Below are 19,956 nucleotides of genomic sequence, written 5' to 3'. Positions count from 1 at the left end.
ATGTGCCCCCAGGAGCCAAGAGTGAAACCTGCATCTGCAGAGCCTTGGGAGACCTTCAGTATCTGGCTCTAAAGCATCTGCTGGAGGACAGAGCAAGTTTTTTTGTGTCCCATTAAGCTTCTGGAAATGTTACAGGAAGCCAGAAGTGAAGCCCATGGTTATGAGGTGGTTATCCTCAGGTTATCCTGCACTGTGCTGCAGTGCCCCAGCAGGGAGCTCACTCCCCTGGACCATGGATGAGGTTGGAGGCTGCTACGCAGCTTCTGTTGCACCTGTGGTTTGGCTCTGTCTGTTGTCCACCAGCATTTGTTTTTTCCCGTGTCATGTTTCCAGCCCAGGGAAGGGCAGAAAAGGAAAAGGCTGTGGTGTTGCTGCAGCTCTGGAAAGGGGGATGGTGATCCCGATTGCCACCTCAAGGTCAAGAAAAGCCCCTGTATCATAGAATCCCAGGCTGGTTTGGGTTGGAAGGGACCTTAAAGACCATCCAGTCCCAACCCCCTGCATGGGCCTCCCACCAGCCCAGGTTTCTCCAAGCCCCATCCAACCTGCCCTTGGACACTTCCAGGGATGGGGCAGCCACAGCTTCCCTGGGCAACGTGGGACAGGGTCTCACCACCCTCACAGCAAATAATTTCTTCATCTCACCTCAATCTCCCCTCTTCCAGTTCAAAGCCATTGCCCCTTGTTGAAAGTCCCTCCCCAGCTTTTATGCAGGCCCCCTCACCCTCCAGGTGTGTTTTTCAGGCCAAAAGCTCTCAGCTGCAAAGGCAAAGAGGTGGAAAACATTTTCAACATCCGGACACCTGAAGATGCCAACCGTGTGGTGAAGCTGGCCACAAGCAAGAATGTGGTTATTGTGGGAGCCTCCTTCCTGGGTGAGTGCTCACTCTGCAGGTCTCTGCTTCCCTGGTGTCCTTGTTGTCCTGCAGACAGTCCCATTCCCTCATCCAGTTGGTCACTGCCCAGTCAGAGGTAACCTTACCTAAACTGGACCTTAGGGGATTCCAACCTCCAGCTCCAGGTGGGTGGCAAGGGTGCCAATTGGTTTGGCTGAAGAGGCTGGGCCACCCAGCTTGCATGGCCACAGATAGTGCTGTCCCAGGCTGAAAAGCAGAATACAAGTCCAGCACTTGTGCTTGAAGGATTTCAAATCTGGTGTGTCTAGATTTGACTTCAGTTAGGAGGGTCTAGTTGGTAGGTGGAAGCCTGTAGGTTTATTTCTCTTTCTCTTTTCAGCAGGGCAGTGAATTCTTAAAATAGACATGAAAAACCTTACAGTGTCTTTGATGTTTCTTCTTTTTTGCTTGATATGGTTCTAACAAAATGATTGTGGGTGTCTACAAGCCTTAAGCAGGAGTGGTTATTATTAAGGGAAGTTATTCTAAATTGTTTGATATTTGGTTTTCTTTTTTTAAAATAAATTCCTGTTTTAATGGTTCAATCAACCCCATTGACAGAAAGCCAGGGGGGCAGGGGGGGTGGGGAGGGGCAGGGGGCAATTGCAAACTCTGCAGGTCATTGGAAAGTTCCAAAAATCCCATAGAAAATGACTTGGTGAAGCTTCCCATGCAATTGTCAGCATGAAATTGTCCCATTCTGATCAGAGAAAAGAGCTGGTGGCAGGGGCTGTTTTCCACCCACAGCCCATGATCTCTGCAGAGACAGTCCCAGCTGCAGGAGGAAGGTTTCCCTCCTCTCTGGTCCATTGCACCAAGTGTTGCAGCTTCCCTGGATCACTTTGGGATTTCATCATGGTTGATTCCTCCCTTTGTTCTTTGAAACCTGCATCTAAAAAATTGCCATAAATAATAAATCTGAAATGGCGTGGCCCCTGTAGCCATCAGGTCTGGTGGCACCCCAGATCTCCCAGTACAGCAGCTTCAACCTCCCCAGCCAGGAGCAGGAAGGCTGCTCTTGCAGTGCTGCCAGTGCCAGGGGGGTCCCTCCAAGCTGCTCTCACCTGCTTCTGTTCCCCAGGGATGGAGGTGGCTGCCTACCTTGCAGAGAGGGCCCACTCTGTGTCCGTGGTGGAGCTGGAGGAAGTCCCCTTCAAGAAGTTCTTTGGGGAGAGAGTTGGCCGTGCTATCATGAAGGTGACCTCACTTTCCCATCTTGGGGGTGGTTTTGGTGGTAGAGTGGGTTCTGCTTGCTTCACTTATTGTACTAATTAGGTTGTTATTTGATGTTTAATGATTAAACTGTGGTGGTAGGAGTCACTAGAAGAAAAGGAGGGGCTGGGTCTCCCCTCTTGTGGTCCATGTGCTGTAGAGCACCTTCTGGACACAGGATGGCAGTGGGTCCAACCCCCTTTGCAGTGCAGGTCAAGGGTAGCCAATGGGGGGCAAGGCAGTGTGGGTGGCAAAAGGACACCAGCAGTGGGGGTGGTTCAGGGTCTTGATGTCCCCTTCTCTGTCTCATGTCCCCCCTCCAGATGTTCGAGAGCAATAGGGTGAAGTTCTACATGCAGACAGAGGTGTCGGAGCTGCGGGAGCAGGAGGGCAAGGTAGGGAGGGGACTGCCTGGGACACCCCCTGCAGGACCCCCTGGGCTGCCCTTCCCTTCACTGCTGGGTCTTGCCCTCTACTCTTTCTTAACCCTTGGAGTGAGTCCAGAGGAGACCATGAAGGTGCTTCAACGGGCTGGAGCAGCTCTGCTCTGGACACAGGCTGGGAGAGTTGGGGTGTTCAGCCTGGAGAAGAGAAGGCTCCAGGGAGACCTTAGAGCACCTTCCAGTGCCTGAAGGGGCTCCAGGAAAGCTGGGGAGGGAGTTTAGACAAGGACGGGGAGTAACAGGACAACGGGGGATGGTTTCAAGCTGAAAGTGGGGAGATTGAGATGAGATACTAGGAAGAAATTCTTGGCTATGAGGATGGTGAGATCCTGGCCCAGGTAGCCCAGAGAAGCTGTGGCTGCCCCATCCCTGGAAGTGTTGAAGGGCAGGTTGGATGGGGCTTGGAACAACCTGGTCTAATGGGATGTGTCCAGGCCCATAGCAGGGTGGGGTGGAGGTAGCTGGTCTTTAAGATCCCTTCCAACCCAAACCAGCCTGGAATTCTATGATTCTATGGAATTCAAATCCATAGATGTAGCTCTAGGAGCTACATCCACCATGGTGTGTGAGTGCTTCCACTGCTCCCACCCTCCTCCTGCCCTTTTCAGGAATTATGGTCACCCTGCCTGTCAAAATTGAGTGGCCACCTTGGCTTCCTGCTGCCACAGGGACTTTTTGTCCCTAAACTAACCACGATATCCCCATGTGTCCCATGCAGTTGAAGGAGGTTGTGCTGAAGAGTGGGAAGGTCCTGCGTGCTGATGTCTGCGTGGTTGGTGTAGGTAAGGGGGAGTCCCTGCCAGCATGGGGCTGGCACCTGGGCAGGGACATGGCAGTGACACGGGTGGCTGGGGGAGCCGGATGGGATGTGCCACATGTTAGTCTGTGCAGCACATCTGGAAAAGGCCTTTCTGCTAGATCCTCCACCCCAAAATGCAACTGGAAATTTATTAGCAAAATAGTGATGGTTTCTGTTATTCCAAAAAACAAAAAACCACAATCAAACCAATTTCATCCTCTTGAGTTGTTGGTTGTTTTTTTCTAAGCCTTCCCAATCTGAATTTTTTTCCTCTTTTTTTATTGCTGCCACTGACACAGAAAAGGGTATTTTTCCTCCTTCATGGGGAAAAAAAAAAATTAATCCCTTTCTTGCTCTGAAACTTTTCCAAATGTTTTGGCCTGGTCAAATCACAGAATTAGTTCTGCTTTTGTTGCTTTATTGACTGCTCTGATTTATGAAGGTTAGAGGAGAAAAAAGATGGAAAAAAGGAAAATGAAATCTAAAGAAAAGGTATAGACTGTGGGGAAGGAAACCTGGAAAGCCCAGGGCTCCCTTTGAAATATTTTTTTTTAAAGTATCATCTATAAAAGAGAATTGGATGGAAAATTATCTGCTAGCCTTAGAAAGAGGTGCTGGGCAGATGACAGGGGTGCCCTGAGGGCTTGCAGGAAGCTGGGGTGAGGAGGGGGATGCAGGGGGGCTCTAAAGGGTGCCTGGCCCTGCTTCTGGACCCCCGCGGCTGTGCAGACAGAGGGGGACCCCTGACCTTGGGGTCATCCCCCAGGGGCTGCGGGGGCCTGACCGCACCAGGAGCCTTCTCCTTCTTCTGCAGGAGCAGTCCCAGCCACCAGCTTCCTCAAGCAGAGTGGCATCAACATCGACTCCAAAGGCTTCATCGTGGTCAACAAGGTGAGGAGGTTGGCAGCCCCTGTGGAGGGGGCAGGAGGAGCTGCGTCTGCTTCCCTGGGGCTTCCCTGGGGCTCCAAAAGGCCATCACTGTGGAGGCAGTGATCTTTCATCCACCAGGGTGCTGGAAGCATCACGCTGGATTGCCTGGGCACTGCCCTGCAAGGAGGGGGTTTGCCAACCCCAGCCCAGGCTGTTGTGCCTTGAGTCCTGCTCTGAGCTGCCCTGGAATGGGGTGGATGTTCTAGGGGGAAAGAAATGGAAAAAGATCCACCTTTTCCAGGATCCCAAAGGATCTATTCTTTCCTCCCACCACCAGTGACTCCAGTGGAAGTGGTTTTAGTGCTAAGGGGGTGGTGTGTGCCATGAGGAATGTGTGGGTGGGCTCCTTGTTGCCCACTCCCATGCTTACCATGATCCAAAGCAGGATAGACCCAAACAGTCTTTTCCAGTAGGTTCCTTTCACACACAACAGAGGCTTATCCCACTGTATGTAAAAGGTCCTACTGGGCAGGCCTGGCTCGGGTGGTAGTTCCCCTGGTGTTAACTAGCCAAGTAGCTTCTGCCAAATGCTTATCTCAGTTTTTGAAAGTCCCACCACCCATTGCTTTCAGGGTGGTTTTCAGCAGACCATTGTAGCATTCCATTTTTCCAGATGCTGGTGCATGGCAGGAGATATGGTGCATCCACTCCATAACATGCTCTTTGGCCCAATTATTAGGTTGTTCTGAAATGAGTCATTGTCTGACTTGATCCTCTCAGGGGTACCATGTCTCCACAGGACTTATCTTTTGAGGCCCAGAATAGAGTTCTGATCAGTGGCATGAGGCACAGGATATGTTTCCAGTCACCCAGTGCTTGCTTCCACCATTGTAAGCACATGGGGCTTACCATGGGCTTCTAAACTTTTGAGCCTTTTTCTCTCCATTCTGAGGCCTTTTCTCCCAATTTGGGGGCCTTTTTTCTAAATTTGGGGGTCTTTTTTTTTCTATCTGCAAACACTGACAGACTGCGGGGCTCCAGGACACCTGTCTGTGTCTGGTTACCAGGTACCACGCTGGCAGGGGATGCTGGAGGCCCCTCCTGCCTGCTCTGCTCTGAATTCTGCTAAATAAATCCCTCCTGGGTTGTCTCAGCCCAGTAGGGGTGTGTTACCATGTGTTCCCAGAGAAGCTCCTATTCCTCTTGGTGTAGGGTACAAATCCCCCAACTCCCGCTTCTGCTTCTTGCCAACAGATGATGCAAACCAACATCCCTGGGGTCTTTGCAGCTGGTGATGCTGTCACCTTCCCACTGGCTTTGAGGAATAATAAGAAGGTGAATGTCCCTCACTGGCAGATGGCCCATATGCACGGTAGGTACCTTCAGTGCCTTTACTTTGCAGCAGCAAATGCCTTATGGAAAAGGCCCTTTTCCACATCTCTGGAAATTTCCAAGTCCTCTATGAAGAGATTGAGACAGTTGCCAACAGGGGAACCTGAGTATTTGTGTTAAACATTTTGAAGGGTGTGTACTTCCCACCATATCTTCCCTTGTCAGCCCTCTTGACATGCATGGCTTGACAGTGCCCAGGTACAGACAGAGGTGCCCAGGGACAGACCTTTCCCCTATGCCTTGTGCTCCCTGGAGTCTGTGGTCACTGCAAGAGCCTGTTTCCCTTGCCCCAGGGTGCTTAGGAGCTGACATTCTCATTAGCTTGGGTTCACCTCCCCAGCTGGGCTGCCAATGCTGATGGGCTGGCTCAGGAGTGTGTTGAAGAGCAGAGACCTTTCTCCCCTTCACACCAGCAAGCCTGGAAACCCTGGTGAGATCACTGCCCATTGGCCTCTGATGCCCTGAGTGAGAGGTTTTGGAACCACACCACCAAAGTCAGCCTTTGGACACAGCCCCCTGGTGTGAGGCCAGACATGCCTCTGCAGCAGAGATTGTACCCCAGCAGTCTCCATGTCCCCAGGGGGTTTATCCATCCCATCCCATCCTAGTCTGGGGCGGGAGCTCAGTGGGCTAAGGTTGGAGGTGTTGGAGGTGGGGTGAATCAGGCTCTTGAGCGTGTCACTCTTGCCAGTGGAGGTGATGGGTCAGCAGGAGCTGCTTGGCTGGGGAGAGGTGCAAGCCCAGTCTGGTCAATGTGATATGTCTCCTTGCCAGTGCTGGCTTCCATGTGTTGGGGATTTTGCCTAAGCAGAAGTCTTGGTTTTGCTGTACTCTGAGACTAGAGATGTTGTTGCTGTGCTGTGACCTGAGGGCAGACACAAGGTTTGTCTCTGCTCTGAGCTGCCTTTCTTATCCTGCTGCTTCTCTCTTCCAGGCAGGGTTGCTGCACAGAACATGCTGGCCCATGGCATGGAGATCAGCACAGTCCCCTATCTCTGGACTGCAATGTTTGGCAAGAGCATCCGATACGCAGGTAAGGGGCTCCTCAGGGCTGCTGGAGAACTTGTGCTGGTGGACGTACCCCAGGATAGAGAAGTCACCTCCTGTGCTGGGGACTTTCCATGCCAACCTTGGGTCTGCTTCCTTTCTTGGCTCCTAAGGGGTTTGGTACCCCTTCCAAAACCTGACTGCTTCTGGCCATGGAGTGTGGGGCCAGAGAAATGGCTGTGGTCATGACAGATGGCCCAGCATGAACAGAGTTGGTCTCCCTGAACTTGCTCTTCTTTGATTTTTGGTGCCCTCATCTTCTGGTGCTGGTCTCTTGGTGATTGCAGGATGCTCTTTGTGTAGCTCTGGATTGAAACACTCTGTCCTAGGGCTAGAACTGGATCCACGGGAACTGTTGCTGAATTCACTTCTTCTCTGCCTTCCAGGCCATGGGGAAGGATTTGATGATGTTGTCATTCAGGGAGATTTAGATGAACTGAAGTTTGTCGCATTTTATACCAAGTAAGTGTTTCTCTTCTCCTAATCCTTACAGAGACATTCATCTAAGCTCATTTTGCTCTGCTGGAAAATATTTTTTCCAGAGGTTCTGTCAGTCAGTTTTGTTCTTCTCTGGACACTGAGGTTGCAGAACATTGATAAAAGGCCCTAGAGAAACAATGTGCTAAGCATGGCCCTCACTGTAAGAGGGACGGCGAGTTGCTAGAGCATGTTCAGAGAAGAGATGCCAAGCTGGTGAAAGGTCTGGAGAATAAGGCCTATGAGGAGAGGCTGAGGGAACTGGGATTGTTTAGTTTCAAGAAGAGGAGGCTGAGGGGAAACCTCATTGCTCTCTACAACTGCCTGAAAGGAGGTTGTAGGGAGGTGGGAGTTGGGTTCTTCTCTCAAGTGAATAATGACAGGACCAGAGGAAGCAGCCTGAAGCTGCACCAGGGGAGGGTTGGACTGGATATTAGAAAGAATTTCTTTACCCGAAGAGTGGTTGGACAGTGGAACAGGCTGCCCAGGGAGGTGGTGGAGTCACCAGCTCTGAAAGTGTTTAAAAGAAATACAGATGTGATGCTTAGGGACATGATTTAAGCATTGCATGGATTAGGTTATGGTTGGTGGATTTAGGTTATGATTGGACTTGATGATCTTCAAGGTCCCTTCCAACCAGGACCATTCCATGATTGTATGATTCTATGATAAAGCAAGTTAAACTGGTATTTGGGACTAATGTCTCTGCCATATGTCAGCACTTTTTCTGCCCACATAGGATCTGAGAGTAGGTAATGGCTTCTGTTCATTTGTTGCTGGCAATTCCCATCAAAGATTTCCTTCCCATCTCATCACTGTGTTAATGATTTGTGACCAGGGCTGCACAGGGAGCTCAGGCATCGCCTTTACTGCTTCTGATTTGAAAAATCAAGTTTAAACAGCTCTTCAGTCTGTGAGCAAGTTGTGAAGGTTAGCAAGAGTTCAGGAGCTTTTGCTGCACCTTCAGTGAAACCAAGATTCCCCCAGGCTAGGGCCTCTCTGGGAATATTTTCCTGAGATGTGGTGACACCAGGATGCCTTGGCTGTTCTTGAGCCTCACGGGCTGTTAGACTGGCAATGAATTTGTCCCCAAAATATTTGCTGCTGTTTATTCTTGTATTGCTTTATCCCATCCCTATCTGAATTCAGTGGCCATGGAGCCTCCTTAAGTCTGGAGATGGGGGTGGGATTTCATGGAAGCATGGAATTGTCAGAGTTGGAAAGGACCGCTAGAGATCATCTAGTCCAACTCCCTGGCTAAAGCAGGATCCCCTGGAGCACGTTGCTCAGGGCAGCATCCAGGGTCTTTAATATCTCCTGAGAAGGAGACTCCACACCCTCCCTTGGCCTGTCCCAGTGCTGTCTAATAGCAAGGAGGGAGAGAGTGAAACAGTGGGAATGAAGCCAGTGTGAATGAGTCTGCCAGCTCAGCAATACAGAAGTGTTCAGGCAGGGGCAGGAGGGAGCTCTCGGCGGGAGCCATCTCCTGCTCTGCAGAGATCATCTCACCAGGGTTTGCTACCCCTCTGTCCCCTGCCCAGTGTTCCTCGTGGCCTCCCCTCCACATCCCCTGCCCAAGGGTAGCCACTTGCCCCATCACTCCTGGATGGAACCTGGCAGCTGGATGTCTCCATTGGGCTTGGACAGCTGCAGGGATCACGTTATGACCCTGTGGCATGATTCAGCCAGGTTCCCAGCACTCACCCTTCTTCTCCTGGTTCCTACACAAGTCAGATTAAAATGACAGGGCTCCAGCACCCACCAGTAACCAGCAGCCCTTTGCATCTGGATATGCCTCTGAGCTCTGGGTTTGCTGGCACCTTGGCCACAATTGCCTAAAAAGGTTTGTGCCAAGGCAGCCCTTGTGCAGCTGCAAGGGGACAGTCCCCTTAAACAGCCCCAGGGCTGTCAGCCCTCATGCCTGAGGTGCATTTCAATCATGGAACACCAGAGCAGCATTTTAAAATGCACCGTTTGCTCACTGAGTGTGAGCCAGGGGAAGACTGGAGCCTGTTTCCTGCAGTTTTGCTGCAGGATTTGCAGAGCCAGGTGTTCTTTGCTGCTGCATCGCCTGGGGAGCAGCTCCACAGCCTCCCTGGTGCCTCCCACCCCTGCTGGCAGCTCCCTGTGTGCCACAAACACAGCATGGGGGCCAGGCACACCGGAGCCCCTTCCTGTATGTCATCTTTGAGACCAATGTGCCTCCTTTCCATACCATTTAGCTATTTATCCCCGCCCTATTTAGAAAGGAAAGGTCAGATGGCTTTAATTAAACATCTGTAGGGCCAGTTGAAAGGGAAAGCCCTGAGCAAAGGGGGATAATCCCTGCTCTGTGCAGCAGCTCCACACCTCATCCAGTGCTGCTGAGGACTTGCTGGGCTTGGTGGGCAGCAGCTCCCTGCTGGCAGGGCTGCTGAGTGCTGTGATGTTCTGCCACCCAGGAGGGCCCCCCGGAGATGGCTTTTGGGCACCAGGGCAGCACCTTGTGCAGAGAGCTGGAGGTACGGGGGAAGCACTGGCTGACGGGGCCGCGGGTGCATCTCCTGCTGCTTTGTGTCCCTCTTTCTGCTCTGTGAGATGCCACTGGGAGCGTTTCTTCTTCTCTTTCTCCATCAGTGATAGTTCTGCTGGTTGGTGCTGCTGCTTTTGGACTGAGGACACTGTCCCAAATAATCCATCACATCGTTCCTTCTGCCATGCCCCCAATGGCTGGGACTCTCCTGGTGCAGGCTGTCTTCGTTGGTGCATGAACTGCTGGTAGTTCCCCTTCCCAGAGCCTGCCTTGTCTTTCACAATAAGGTTCTTTTTCCCTCCAGAATTTGGAGATTAAAGCTGTTCACTAACCCCCTCTCAGAGCAGAGTGAGCCATGGAGGGAGGGGTCAGCATGAGGCTTGTGCCAGGAACTGGACAGGATGGTGCTCCACAGGTGACCGCATGGGATCAGCCACAACAGATCGATGTCATCCCTCTAAACCTTGAAGATCTTGGGAGATCCAGGGGATTGCTATGGTTGTCATCATCATGGTTCCCCATTTCCATTGCATTGAACCCTGCAGGGGAAGGAAAGACCCTGCAGAGAGGGTGCTCATCCTCAGTGCTCTGTCTTCCCTTTATGCCAAGCCTTCCCTTGCTCCAAATCCCAGTTTCAGGAAAGGCACCCGTGTTGCCTCCAAAAAACCTCCTCAAAAAGAGGGATTCCTACTGGCTTCCCTGTCTGCCAGACGAAGTATTTAAAAGCAACTGCTGATGTGGGGTGCTATAACCAACCTCATGAGTTATTTCCGACACAGACCAGCTGCCCCCTGTCTTGCTGCTGGAAATGTGTGGGCTGCATCTACCTCCTCAGCTGGTTGGGTCAGGCCCTGGCTGGGCTTGAGGCTGCCTTGGTAAGCAGCTGGTGGGATTAAGGCTTCTTTTTTTCTGCCTTGCACACCTTGGTTATTCCTTCCTTTGGGACAGCACATCTCCCCCTGGTTTTGATGGATAGGTGTCTTCAGCCACTTGATGTTTCCCAGCTGGGAGCTGGCTTCACTCAGGAAACCAAATATAGAGGAACCCACTGAAGTTTCAGGACTGTATGGTGTGGTGTGAAAGTGGTGAAGAGCCTCCCAGGAGGCCTGAAGCCTCAGTCCCCGTTGTTTGCTGAGCACCAGAGGAATCAAGCAGAAGTGAAGCAGCTGAGGCCCAGGCCATGTGTGATGGGAACAACTGCATGTAGCCTCTCCCCAGACTGGGATTCATGGTGACTTGGAGTTCTCACTGGCAGTTTGTGTTTCTGAACTTGGGGCAACAAGAGAAGAAGGAATCCAGACTTCTGTGCCATCAGGTCTTGGTGCAAGGGTCTTGGAAGGAGACTGGCTGTCTTCTGTAAAGAAAACTCATGGATACCTGCACATGTAATTGGAGTTACATCCCTAGGGAAGGCTGTCATGTCCTGGGGAGATTGGAGGACCTCCTTTGCATCAGGTGGGACATTGAGCATCATAGCAGTGAAGCTGCAGTCTCAGAAAGCAGAGAGCTCTTCTAAACCAGCAGTGACCCTAGATATGACAGCCTAGCAGGCTTAGATGAACACATGTACACACTTTGCAATCTTCTTGGATGGTTCATCATCCTCGCTGCCTGCCATGGACATCTGTCTTCTGGTGTGAATGTATTGCTTATCCATGTATGCTCAGCACTCTCTGTTCACATGTCAGGTGGAAGAGCTATGGGCTGTCAGAAGTCCCCTCTGCTGTAGGTACACATCTCTGCAGTCAGCTAAGGAGGTCCAGGATGGGATTCCAGCAGCATCCAAGCTGCTCCAGAGCTCCTGGCAATGCAGTGGCTCCCCCTTCCCCAGCATCCTGTGCCAGAGCCTGGCCAGTGTTGGTCTGTCTGGGTCTGGCTGATGTGGACAAGCTTCCAAGTGAAGGTTTTGGGCTTCTGGTCTGCTCTGCACAGCTGTGCTCGTCTGTGGGATGGAGAAGCCACGGCTCTGTTTCTGACCAGTCTCCCTTATTTGCAATGAGCTTGTTCAGGAAGCAGAGCCTTTTGAAACAGTCTTCTGTGATGAAGCTACTCTGTGGCTTTGTGGGACAGCTATGAGAAATTACTTCAACTACCATGGCTGTGTGGACATGAAGTATCCTCTGAAACTCCCAGGAATCACCATGTACCCTGCCTTCCAGCTTCTCTTTGCTCTGTTGGATCATGGGCTCCTTGGCAGTGGATTGAAGAGGTCTTGATTTGTTGAGTGTTTAATATCTTACCCACAGACTTTATCTGGTCTTCACACTATTTATCTATTCAGTTATCCGAGTCATCTCCTCAGTTCAGTCTCTGAAGATTTATGCTCAGGTTGACCTCTGCAAGCCCCAAGGCAGAAGAATCCTTCTTGTTTGCCTTATGACCTTTAGCCGAAGCTCATCCAGCATCCTTATTCCTTCCACTTCATTTGTTTCCCCCTTAGCCTTTGAGGTTGCATTGAGTCACTAGCATTGGCATGCTGGGGTGATGATCAGCCAGACTGGGGGAGTGCTGCTGGACATCCCATCTACTCAGGATTTTGTCACCGGGGCTGGTGGGAAGCTGTTGTTGGCCACACCAGCTGTCTTGGTTCTTTGGGAGGAGCATCCCTGTGGAGCAGCTCAGAGGTGTGAGCTCTGCCAGCTTGGAGGTGGGGATCAGAAGGAGGATGTGGAGCCGTAGAACTGAGTGTCCCACAGAGAAATCCTGACCACCTCCTTCTCCACTCCCTCAGCACAGAGCAGCAGCACTTGGTTTGCCCATCCAGACAGCAGCAGCCATTGGGCATCCTTGTTGATTACCAGATTTGCTGGTGTTTTCCCACTGATGCCAGGTTGCCCAGAGCTGTCTCCATCTCCTGGGCAACCCAGTGATGCTCACCATGGCAGGAGGAGAGCATTGGTGAGACCTTGGTGGAGCCAGCCTGTAGTGCCAGCTCTGAGCCCTCTTCTGTCCTTTTTCCCACCCTGCTTGCACGGTCCCTCTGGTGCTTCTGTCTCAGGACAGATCCTGGTCCTGGAGCAATGGTGTTTCTCTTTGCTTCCCACTTCTCTTCAGCATGGTGCTTTTTGGGTGGTGGAGCCATGGCCATCTGGGGCTACCCTAACTTTTCTGCTCTGCCTGGCCCTAGGAGTGATGAGGTGGTGGCTGTGGCCAGCATGAACTACGACCCCATTGTGTCCAAGGTGGCTGAGATCCTGGCTGCTGGCAGAACCATCCGGAAGCGTGATGTGGAGTAAGTAGGTGTGATGTGGGAACCAGTGAAGCTGGGACAGGGGCTGAGCACAGCCATGGGGTGCAGGCAGGGCTGAGTACCCTGAGGAAGGACCCACTGGCCAGTTCTTTCCTGATGCTCCCCATTCCACATCCTGGTCCCATCTCCCTGCCCTGCTCACTCCATCCCCCCATGCTGTCTCCCTGCTGCCTCCAGCTCTGGCATCCCACACAGGGGGTGTGTCTTCAACACCAGGATCCAAATCCTTGCTGACACTTGATGGGACAGTGGTGCTTAGCGCCACTGGGTGCTGGCATGTCACTGAGGCAGCCCTGCCTGGTGCTGGGGTGCCCCTGGGCACCTGCTCAGCCAAGGAGACCCTCAGAGAGGGGCTGGGTGTGCTGCCCGGGCACGGCTTCTGCAAGAGCAAAGCCTGGAGAATTTGTGGAGCTGGGACACACCCTTGGTGTCTTGGCCTCCACTTCATTAGAGTGTAGCTCAGAGGCGAAGTGCATTTTTCTCCATTCACCTTGTTTTTAAGACTTTTACCCAGGTAAGAGCATATCCCTGCATGCAGAGCCCGGGGGCAGGACATGTGCTGCTGGAAGGCCAATGCCAGGGAGGTGATAACAGTCAGGATGAAGCCCTTAGAGTGGGATTCAAAGATGAGGGGGGGAGTGTGGGTCCCTCTCCCTGTTTCCACAAGTTCAACATATTCCTGTTCCACATCTGGAATAAAAGAAAACTCTTTCAAAAGCTTGTGGGGAGAAGCACTCCCAACCTATGCAGTCCCAAGCCAGCTGAGACACAACAGGCACCCCTGGGATCCCCTTATTGGGGCAGGGATGTGTTTGTCACCTCCACTGCATTGGGAAACAGCCACTGGGCACCCAGTCTGCAGCTGGGAGGGAGGTGGCATTTCATGAGCAGTCTGGCACAGCAGGAGCTACTGGCCCTGTGGTGGGGCTCAGTGAGCCTGGAGCAAGCTGGACCCCCTAACCCTGACTGTCCGTTCTCTCTCTGTCTCCTGCCGCTTTCGCACCTTTCAGGCTGTTTGTCCGACACGGCAAGTATGTTCAGTTTGGGGTGCTGGGTGCACTGGGCATGAAGGGCTAGTAGGAGGGACAGCTGGACCCCTGCTTGGGCCATGTCCCCAATTCCTGTGTGGGAACACTGGTTACAGCTGTGTTTTGCAGCCCCCTTGTCCTAGGGGTGATGACAGTGGGGTGGGCAGGGGGCTGGGAGTGGCAGGGGGCACGGCTGCTCCATCCCCTTCGCAGGGTGCCAGAACATGGACCTGTCAGGATCAGGCAGTGCTGCCTGTCTGCTGAGACCCCCGCAGCTGGGCCATGAGGGTCAGTCTTCAGCTGAATGCCAGGAGGGCTTGTCTGAAGTTAAAAAAATACCCTTTGAACTCAGTTTTACATGGAATTGAGGATCTGCGCATGATTTTTTGGATGGTTTTAGTGACACATGAGGGAGGAAGGGGCATGGCAGTCCTGCCCAGGCTGTGCCTCTGAGCAGATCAGAACGGGTGCCAGGATGGGGACCCATGACCGATGCCCGATGCTCCTGCACGTTTGTTTGTGCACACTGGGAAACATCTCACAGCACTGCCATTTTTTTCCTCTTTTTCAGAACTGGAGATATGTCCTGGCTAACTGGGAAGGGCTCCTAACGCTGCTGTGGGCTACGCCCTCCCGCGGCTGCGCTATGGGGAGACGGGAGAGCAGCTCCACAGACCAGCAGGAACCCTGTGGCTGATAATTTTCTTGGAGACCTGGATGAACCCAGAGCCTCTCACTGTGCACTCTCCTTCTCAGCATGACTCCTCTGCCCTGGTGCCTACTGGGCTGGGGACTCTGCTGGTGCAGTTCCCATGAGATGCTGGGAAAGCACTGTCAGTGGGCATGGGTACTGCAGGGCTGCTGGTGGGCTGGGGGTCCCCAGGCAGTTCTGCCCCAAGCAGGCCCCTCAACCCCATAACAGCACAAATGACTTCTGTTGCTCCCTGTGCTTTCCAGCGCATTGCCCCTTCCCAAATCCTGGCAGAGCTCCAACATGCATCCCCTTTGAGCCTGACACCTGCTCCCTCTCTGCTTGGCTCTGCCCACGCCCACCACCCTGGGGAGCACCCAGGCAGGGAGATGGGTCACGCCAGATAGTCTCAATCCCACCTGTGTTGGTCTTGCACCCTCCCTCCTCCAGGTTGGTCACCCCTTCCAGCACCCCCCAGCAGGGGTGAGTCCCTGTCCAAGTTCTGGAGCTCATTTGTCCCCATCCCAGGTCCTAGCACACACAGCATTTCCCGCCCCGGGGCAGAGAAGTGGCTGGACATGGCTGTTACCATCTCTTGGGGCTTGGTTTGGGCTTGGGCACTGGTGGCTCTTGGTCAGTCCTCAGGGTGCAGAGCAGGGGCTCGCCCAAGGGGTGTGACAGCCCAATTTGCAGCCCCCTGGCTTGGTGGCCACCCTTCCAGCCAGCCTCTGATGTCTCTCTCCTTAATGATTACTGCAGGATTGGTGCTGCTGCTGAGATGTTACTCATCAAGTAGCCCAAAGAGTATTTCTGTCTGTCCTTCAGCCTTCATTACTCCTTCCTCCTCTCACCTGGTGACATAGCTGCATTTTTCATCTCAGCTGTCATATGTGGGTGCCCTGCTGTCATGCTTTCTGACCTCTGCTGGAAGAAGAGCCTTATTTCCAACTCAGGGGTGGACTTGGCCAGCCCACACCCCCGTGTCCATCAGCCTAGAAGAGCCAGGAGGCGAGAAGCCCTCTTGGAGAGCCTCCAGTGCTCTGTCCTGGGGCAGGTCTCCCTTCCATCAATCAGTGATGAGCCCAAAGCAAAAGGATTTATATTTTTAGTGTGATTTTAGTGTGAATTAAAGCAGTGCTATTCTTGGGATCTGGATCATCTCTGGTTCCTTCCAAAGCCTTGGGTCACCTCTGCAGGTTGGCCAGGTGGTGCCTGCACCTCTTCTGTGGGGGTTTCCCACTTGTGTCCAGCTCAGCTGTATTCATCTCCAGACTTTCTGATCTTTGCTGGGTGGAAACATCACCAGTTGCCTGTCACATCTCTGGCTGGATCATTTCTGGTTTCACTGCAGGGCTTTTCCCAGGCAGCATGTCTAGAGGGGACAACTGGCAGGGATGTGCACGCTCCAGCAGGCAGCAGCGAACAGAGTCCTTTTCTTGTACCATCTGGTTCCACGAAGTGATGTGAACTTGTAAGTCTCATCCTCAGTCCCAAAAGGCAAACGTTGAGGTACCCATTCCCAGTCCAGTGCAAGTGAGGGCTTTCCTTGGTGGACAGGGCTGCCCTGGTGCCTCTCTTGCAGAGAGGCTGTGGCTGAGCACCCTGCCCAGGTGGAGGCAGCTGTTGGCAGCATGCTGCACCTGCTGGGAGATGTGGCTTTGTATCCCAGGTTTTGCTGGTGGGGTAGTTGGACTCTGCTTCAGCAGCTTCCCCAGGGGACCTGGCTGGGACCACCTGGGGATGCCACTGGAACTCCTGAGTAGGTGGTTTCCTAGACATTAATTGTGGCCTCACCCTTTGTCCATCTCTGCCCTTTTGCACATTCCTTGAGCGAACGTTGCTTCTTTACATTCTGGCATTTATTCCTCATGTTGCTCCTTCTTTAGTATTCAAGGGCAGGTTGGATGGCGCTTAGAGCAACCTGGTCTAGTGGGAGGTGTCCCTTCCCATGCATGGAGTTTGGAGCTGGATCATCTGTAAACTCTCTGCCAACCCAAACCAGTCTGGGATTCTATGATTCTTACAGCCCTCAAAGAGATCATGGCAACACAAATAGCTTTGCCTTCTTCCTGCCATGGCACACTTGTCCCCCTGTCCCACAGGCTGACTGCCCTGGTTTTAGCTAGAGCTGGTCCGAGCTGAACAGTAGTGGCCAACCATAAGAGTCCTCCCAGTGTCACTTCTGAGGTTGGGAGTTGTTTGTTGTTACAAGCTGTGGTTAAACACCCTCCCCGATGCAGTGGAGACTGCCCTCTCCCCAGTGGCATCTTTAGATGTCTGGTCCAGGCATAGCCAAATAGACCAGCAGGACCTCATGGGCCTTACTCCTTATCCACTGTCTGCCCTTAGCTCAGTGTCTGTATCATAGAATCATAGAATGATTGGAGTTGGAAGGACCTTAAAGATCATGAGTTCTAACTCTCCTGCATGGGCAGGGACACCTCCCACCAGCCCAGGTTGCTCCAAGCCCTATCCAGCCTGACCGTGAATACTTCCAGAGATGGAGCTTCCACAACTTCCCTGGGCAACCTGGGCCAGGGTCTCACAACCCTTACACTACAAAATTTCCTCCTGATCTCTAACCTAAATTTCTCTTCCTTCAGTTTAAAATCGTCCCCTCCTTGTCCCGTCACTACAAGCCCTTGTAACAAGTTCCTCCCAGCTTTTCTGGAGCCCCTTCAGGCACTGGAAGGCTGCTATGAGGTCCTCCCAAAGCCTTTTCTTCTCCAGGCTGAACAGCCCCAACTCCCTCAGCCTGTTCTCATGACAGAGCTGCTCCAGCCCTTGGATCATTTTTGTTACCTCCTCTGGACACACTCCCACAGCTCCACATCTTTCTTGTGTTGGGGGCACCAGAGCTGGACACAGTATTGCAGGTGAGGTCTTACCAGGGCAGAGTAGAGAGGAAGAATCATCCCCTCTCTATCTGCTAGTGATGTCATCTATCAGCATCAGGCCACACAAACACAATGTTGGAGGTTGGAAAGGACCTTTGATCATTGATCATTGAGTCCAACCCCCCTGCCAGAGCAGGAACAAATCTTGGGCAGATCCCTCAGAAAGGCATCCAGACAGGTCTGGAAAGTCTCCAGAGAAGGAGACTGCACAACCTCTCTGGGCAGCCTGCGCCAAGGCTCTGTCACCTTAACAGGAAAGAAGTTCTTCCTCATGTTGAGGTGGAACTTCCTGTGCTTGAGTTTGAATCCATTGCCCCTCATTCTATCCCAGGGCACAAGTGAAGAGAGGTTGTCCCTGCCTTCTTGACACCCAACCCTCATGTATTTATAGACAGTAATTATATCCCCTTTATAGCAGGGTGTATTTTGTCCAAACTCAGATTTTCTGTGAAATTCACTTTGTGTAGATTTGGGTTTTTTTACCAGTAATGTGAGGACAGAGGAGCAGCTGCCCAGAGTTGGGTGAGGGGGGCCAAGCTATGGTTTCAAAGCTGCCCAGGGGAGCTGGAGAAAGGAGACACACACACTCTGGTCTGTGCTCACAGCATGAACCTGCCTGGAGAGAATCATAGAATCCTAGGGGTTGGAAGGGACCTCGAGAGATCATCTAGTCCAACGCCCCCTGCCAGAGCAGGGTCACCTAGAGTACATCACACAGGAACACATCCAGGTGGGTTTTGAATGTCTCCAGTGAAGGAGACTCCACAACCTCCCTGGGCAGCCTGTTCCAGGGCTCTGTCACTCTTACAGTAAAAATTTTTTTTTCGGATATTCACCTTGAACCTCCTATGCTCCAATTTACACCCATTACCCCTTGTCCTATCACTGGTCATCACTGAGAAAAGCCTAACTCCATATCCCTGACACTCACCCCTTACATATTTGTAAACATTGATGAGGTCATCCCTCAGTCTCCTTTTCTCCAAGCTAAAGAGACCCAGCTCTGTGCTAGACTCTTTCAAGCACTTCCCTGTCCTTCTTGAACTGAGGGGCCCAGAACTGGACACAAGGCCCTCCTTGTTGGTTAGTTGTTGGTTAGAGAGGCTGAGGCCTTGTGCATGGAAGCACTTGATGGACTTCAGCCAGGCACACCTTTCAGCCATGCCTTGTGGAGTTTTTTGGCAGCATATGGCAATGAGCTCTGTAGCTTCATTTTGGCTTTATCAAGTAGAAGACTGCTTTTATTTGATCTCTCATGTCCCCTGCCAATGTCTGGCCCTGGAGGACCACATTTACAATAGTGACCCCCAACATTTGCAGCAGCTGCTCTGATGCACCTTTTGGGATGGGTTGGGGGCTGAAGATCATGAGATGAGACCATGCCTGTTGGGTAGGGCTAACCCTGAAGGCCCCAGACCACCATTCCTTTTCCCTGCCATTCACCTTCAGCTCATCCACCCTCCTGCACACACTGCCCTCTCCAGGACCCCTAAGCCTGGATGGGGTTGGGGACACTGAACAGCGTGGAGACCTGCAGGGAGGGGCTGTTAGCTGGGTAGATTGCCGAGATGGGTAAAATGCATCATGAGTCTGGAAGCTTTGAAGAAGCATTTCTGGCAAAAGGCACCACCCTCTCACTCCCCACCCCGGGCATCTTGGTCTGCCAGGGAGTTTTGAGCAATAATTATGTTACAGAGTTAGAGACAGAGTCACAGAGTGGTCAGGGTTGGAAGGAACTTCTGAAGATCATCTAACCCACCTTCCTGCTATAGCAGATGACACAGAAACACCTCCAGATGGGTTTTCAGAGTCTCCAGAGAAGGAGACTCCACAGCCTCTCTGGGCAGCCTGTCCCAGGGCTCTGTTACCCTCACAGGAAAGTTTTTCCTCAAGTTTAACTTGACCCTCCTGTGCTCCAGTTTGTGCCCGTTGCCCCTTGTACTGTCACTGGACACCGCTGAGAAGAGACTGGCCCCATCCCCCTGATACCCCTCTTAGATATCTATCAGTGTTGATGAGATCCCCCCCTCAGTCTCCTCCAGCTGAACAGCCCCAACTCTTTCAGCTTCTCCTCATGGGGCAGCTGCTCCGTTTCTCTGGCAGTCCTGGTGGCCCCTGGTTGTGGCGGTGACACAGCCTGGCTGGCAGATGCACGGGCTGCGGACACCGCTGCGTCCCTGCCACGGTGATGGGCACAACCTGCTGCCCCTGCCACGAGCTGCTGTGCAGGGGTGACACTACATCCTTCGGGCTCCTGCCTGGGCTTGCTGTGCTGGTGCAGAATTTTCCTGCCCCACATGCTCCTCCTGGCTCAGCAGCCCTGCCCACAGGAGCCAATGGCTGGGTCGCCCCGAGCATTAGCCTGACCTGTCATCCCATTAATTACCTTCTGGGTAATCCCGCCTGAGCCTGGCCAGGGTGAGTGGGGCTCTGCTGCCGGCC

The 19,956-nt window shown here is 52.6% G+C and overlaps 1 protein-coding gene across 2 annotated transcripts in view; it reads left to right on the top strand.

Annotated features, from left to right (window-relative positions):
• AIFM3 (apoptosis-inducing factor, mitochondrion-associated, 3) overlaps positions 1-14,537 on the top strand; it is a 40,443-nt gene extending 25,906 nt beyond the window's left edge. Inside the window, exons 10-20 of one of the 2 annotated variants that reach the window (XM_010006436.1) lie at positions 745-875; positions 1,978-2,093; positions 2,432-2,503; positions 3,270-3,333; positions 4,165-4,241; positions 5,475-5,592; positions 6,547-6,645; positions 7,046-7,121; positions 12,776-12,880; positions 13,909-13,929; positions 14,498-14,537. In XM_010006436.1, the coding sequence (XP_010004738.1) occupies positions 745-875; positions 1,978-2,093; positions 2,432-2,503; positions 3,270-3,333; positions 4,165-4,241; positions 5,475-5,592; positions 6,547-6,645; positions 7,046-7,121; positions 12,776-12,880; positions 13,909-13,929; positions 14,498-14,537 (919 nt within the window). The remainder of the gene's footprint in view (positions 1-744; positions 876-1,977; positions 2,094-2,431; positions 2,504-3,269; positions 3,334-4,164; positions 4,242-5,474; positions 5,593-6,546; positions 6,646-7,045; positions 7,122-12,775; positions 12,881-13,908; positions 13,930-14,497) is intronic. The other variant, XM_010006444.1, reaches the window with a different exon arrangement.
• The last annotated feature ends 5,419 nt before the right edge of the window (positions 14,538-19,956 follow it).

Source organism: Chaetura pelagica, unplaced genomic scaffold (assembly GCF_000747805.2).
Source record: "Chaetura pelagica isolate M959 unplaced genomic scaffold, ChaPel_1.0 scaffold301, whole genome shotgun sequence".
NCBI classification, from domain to species: Eukaryota; Metazoa; Chordata; class Aves; order Apodiformes; family Apodidae; genus Chaetura; species Chaetura pelagica.
This window is presented reverse-complemented; position numbering and strand designations above follow the sequence as displayed.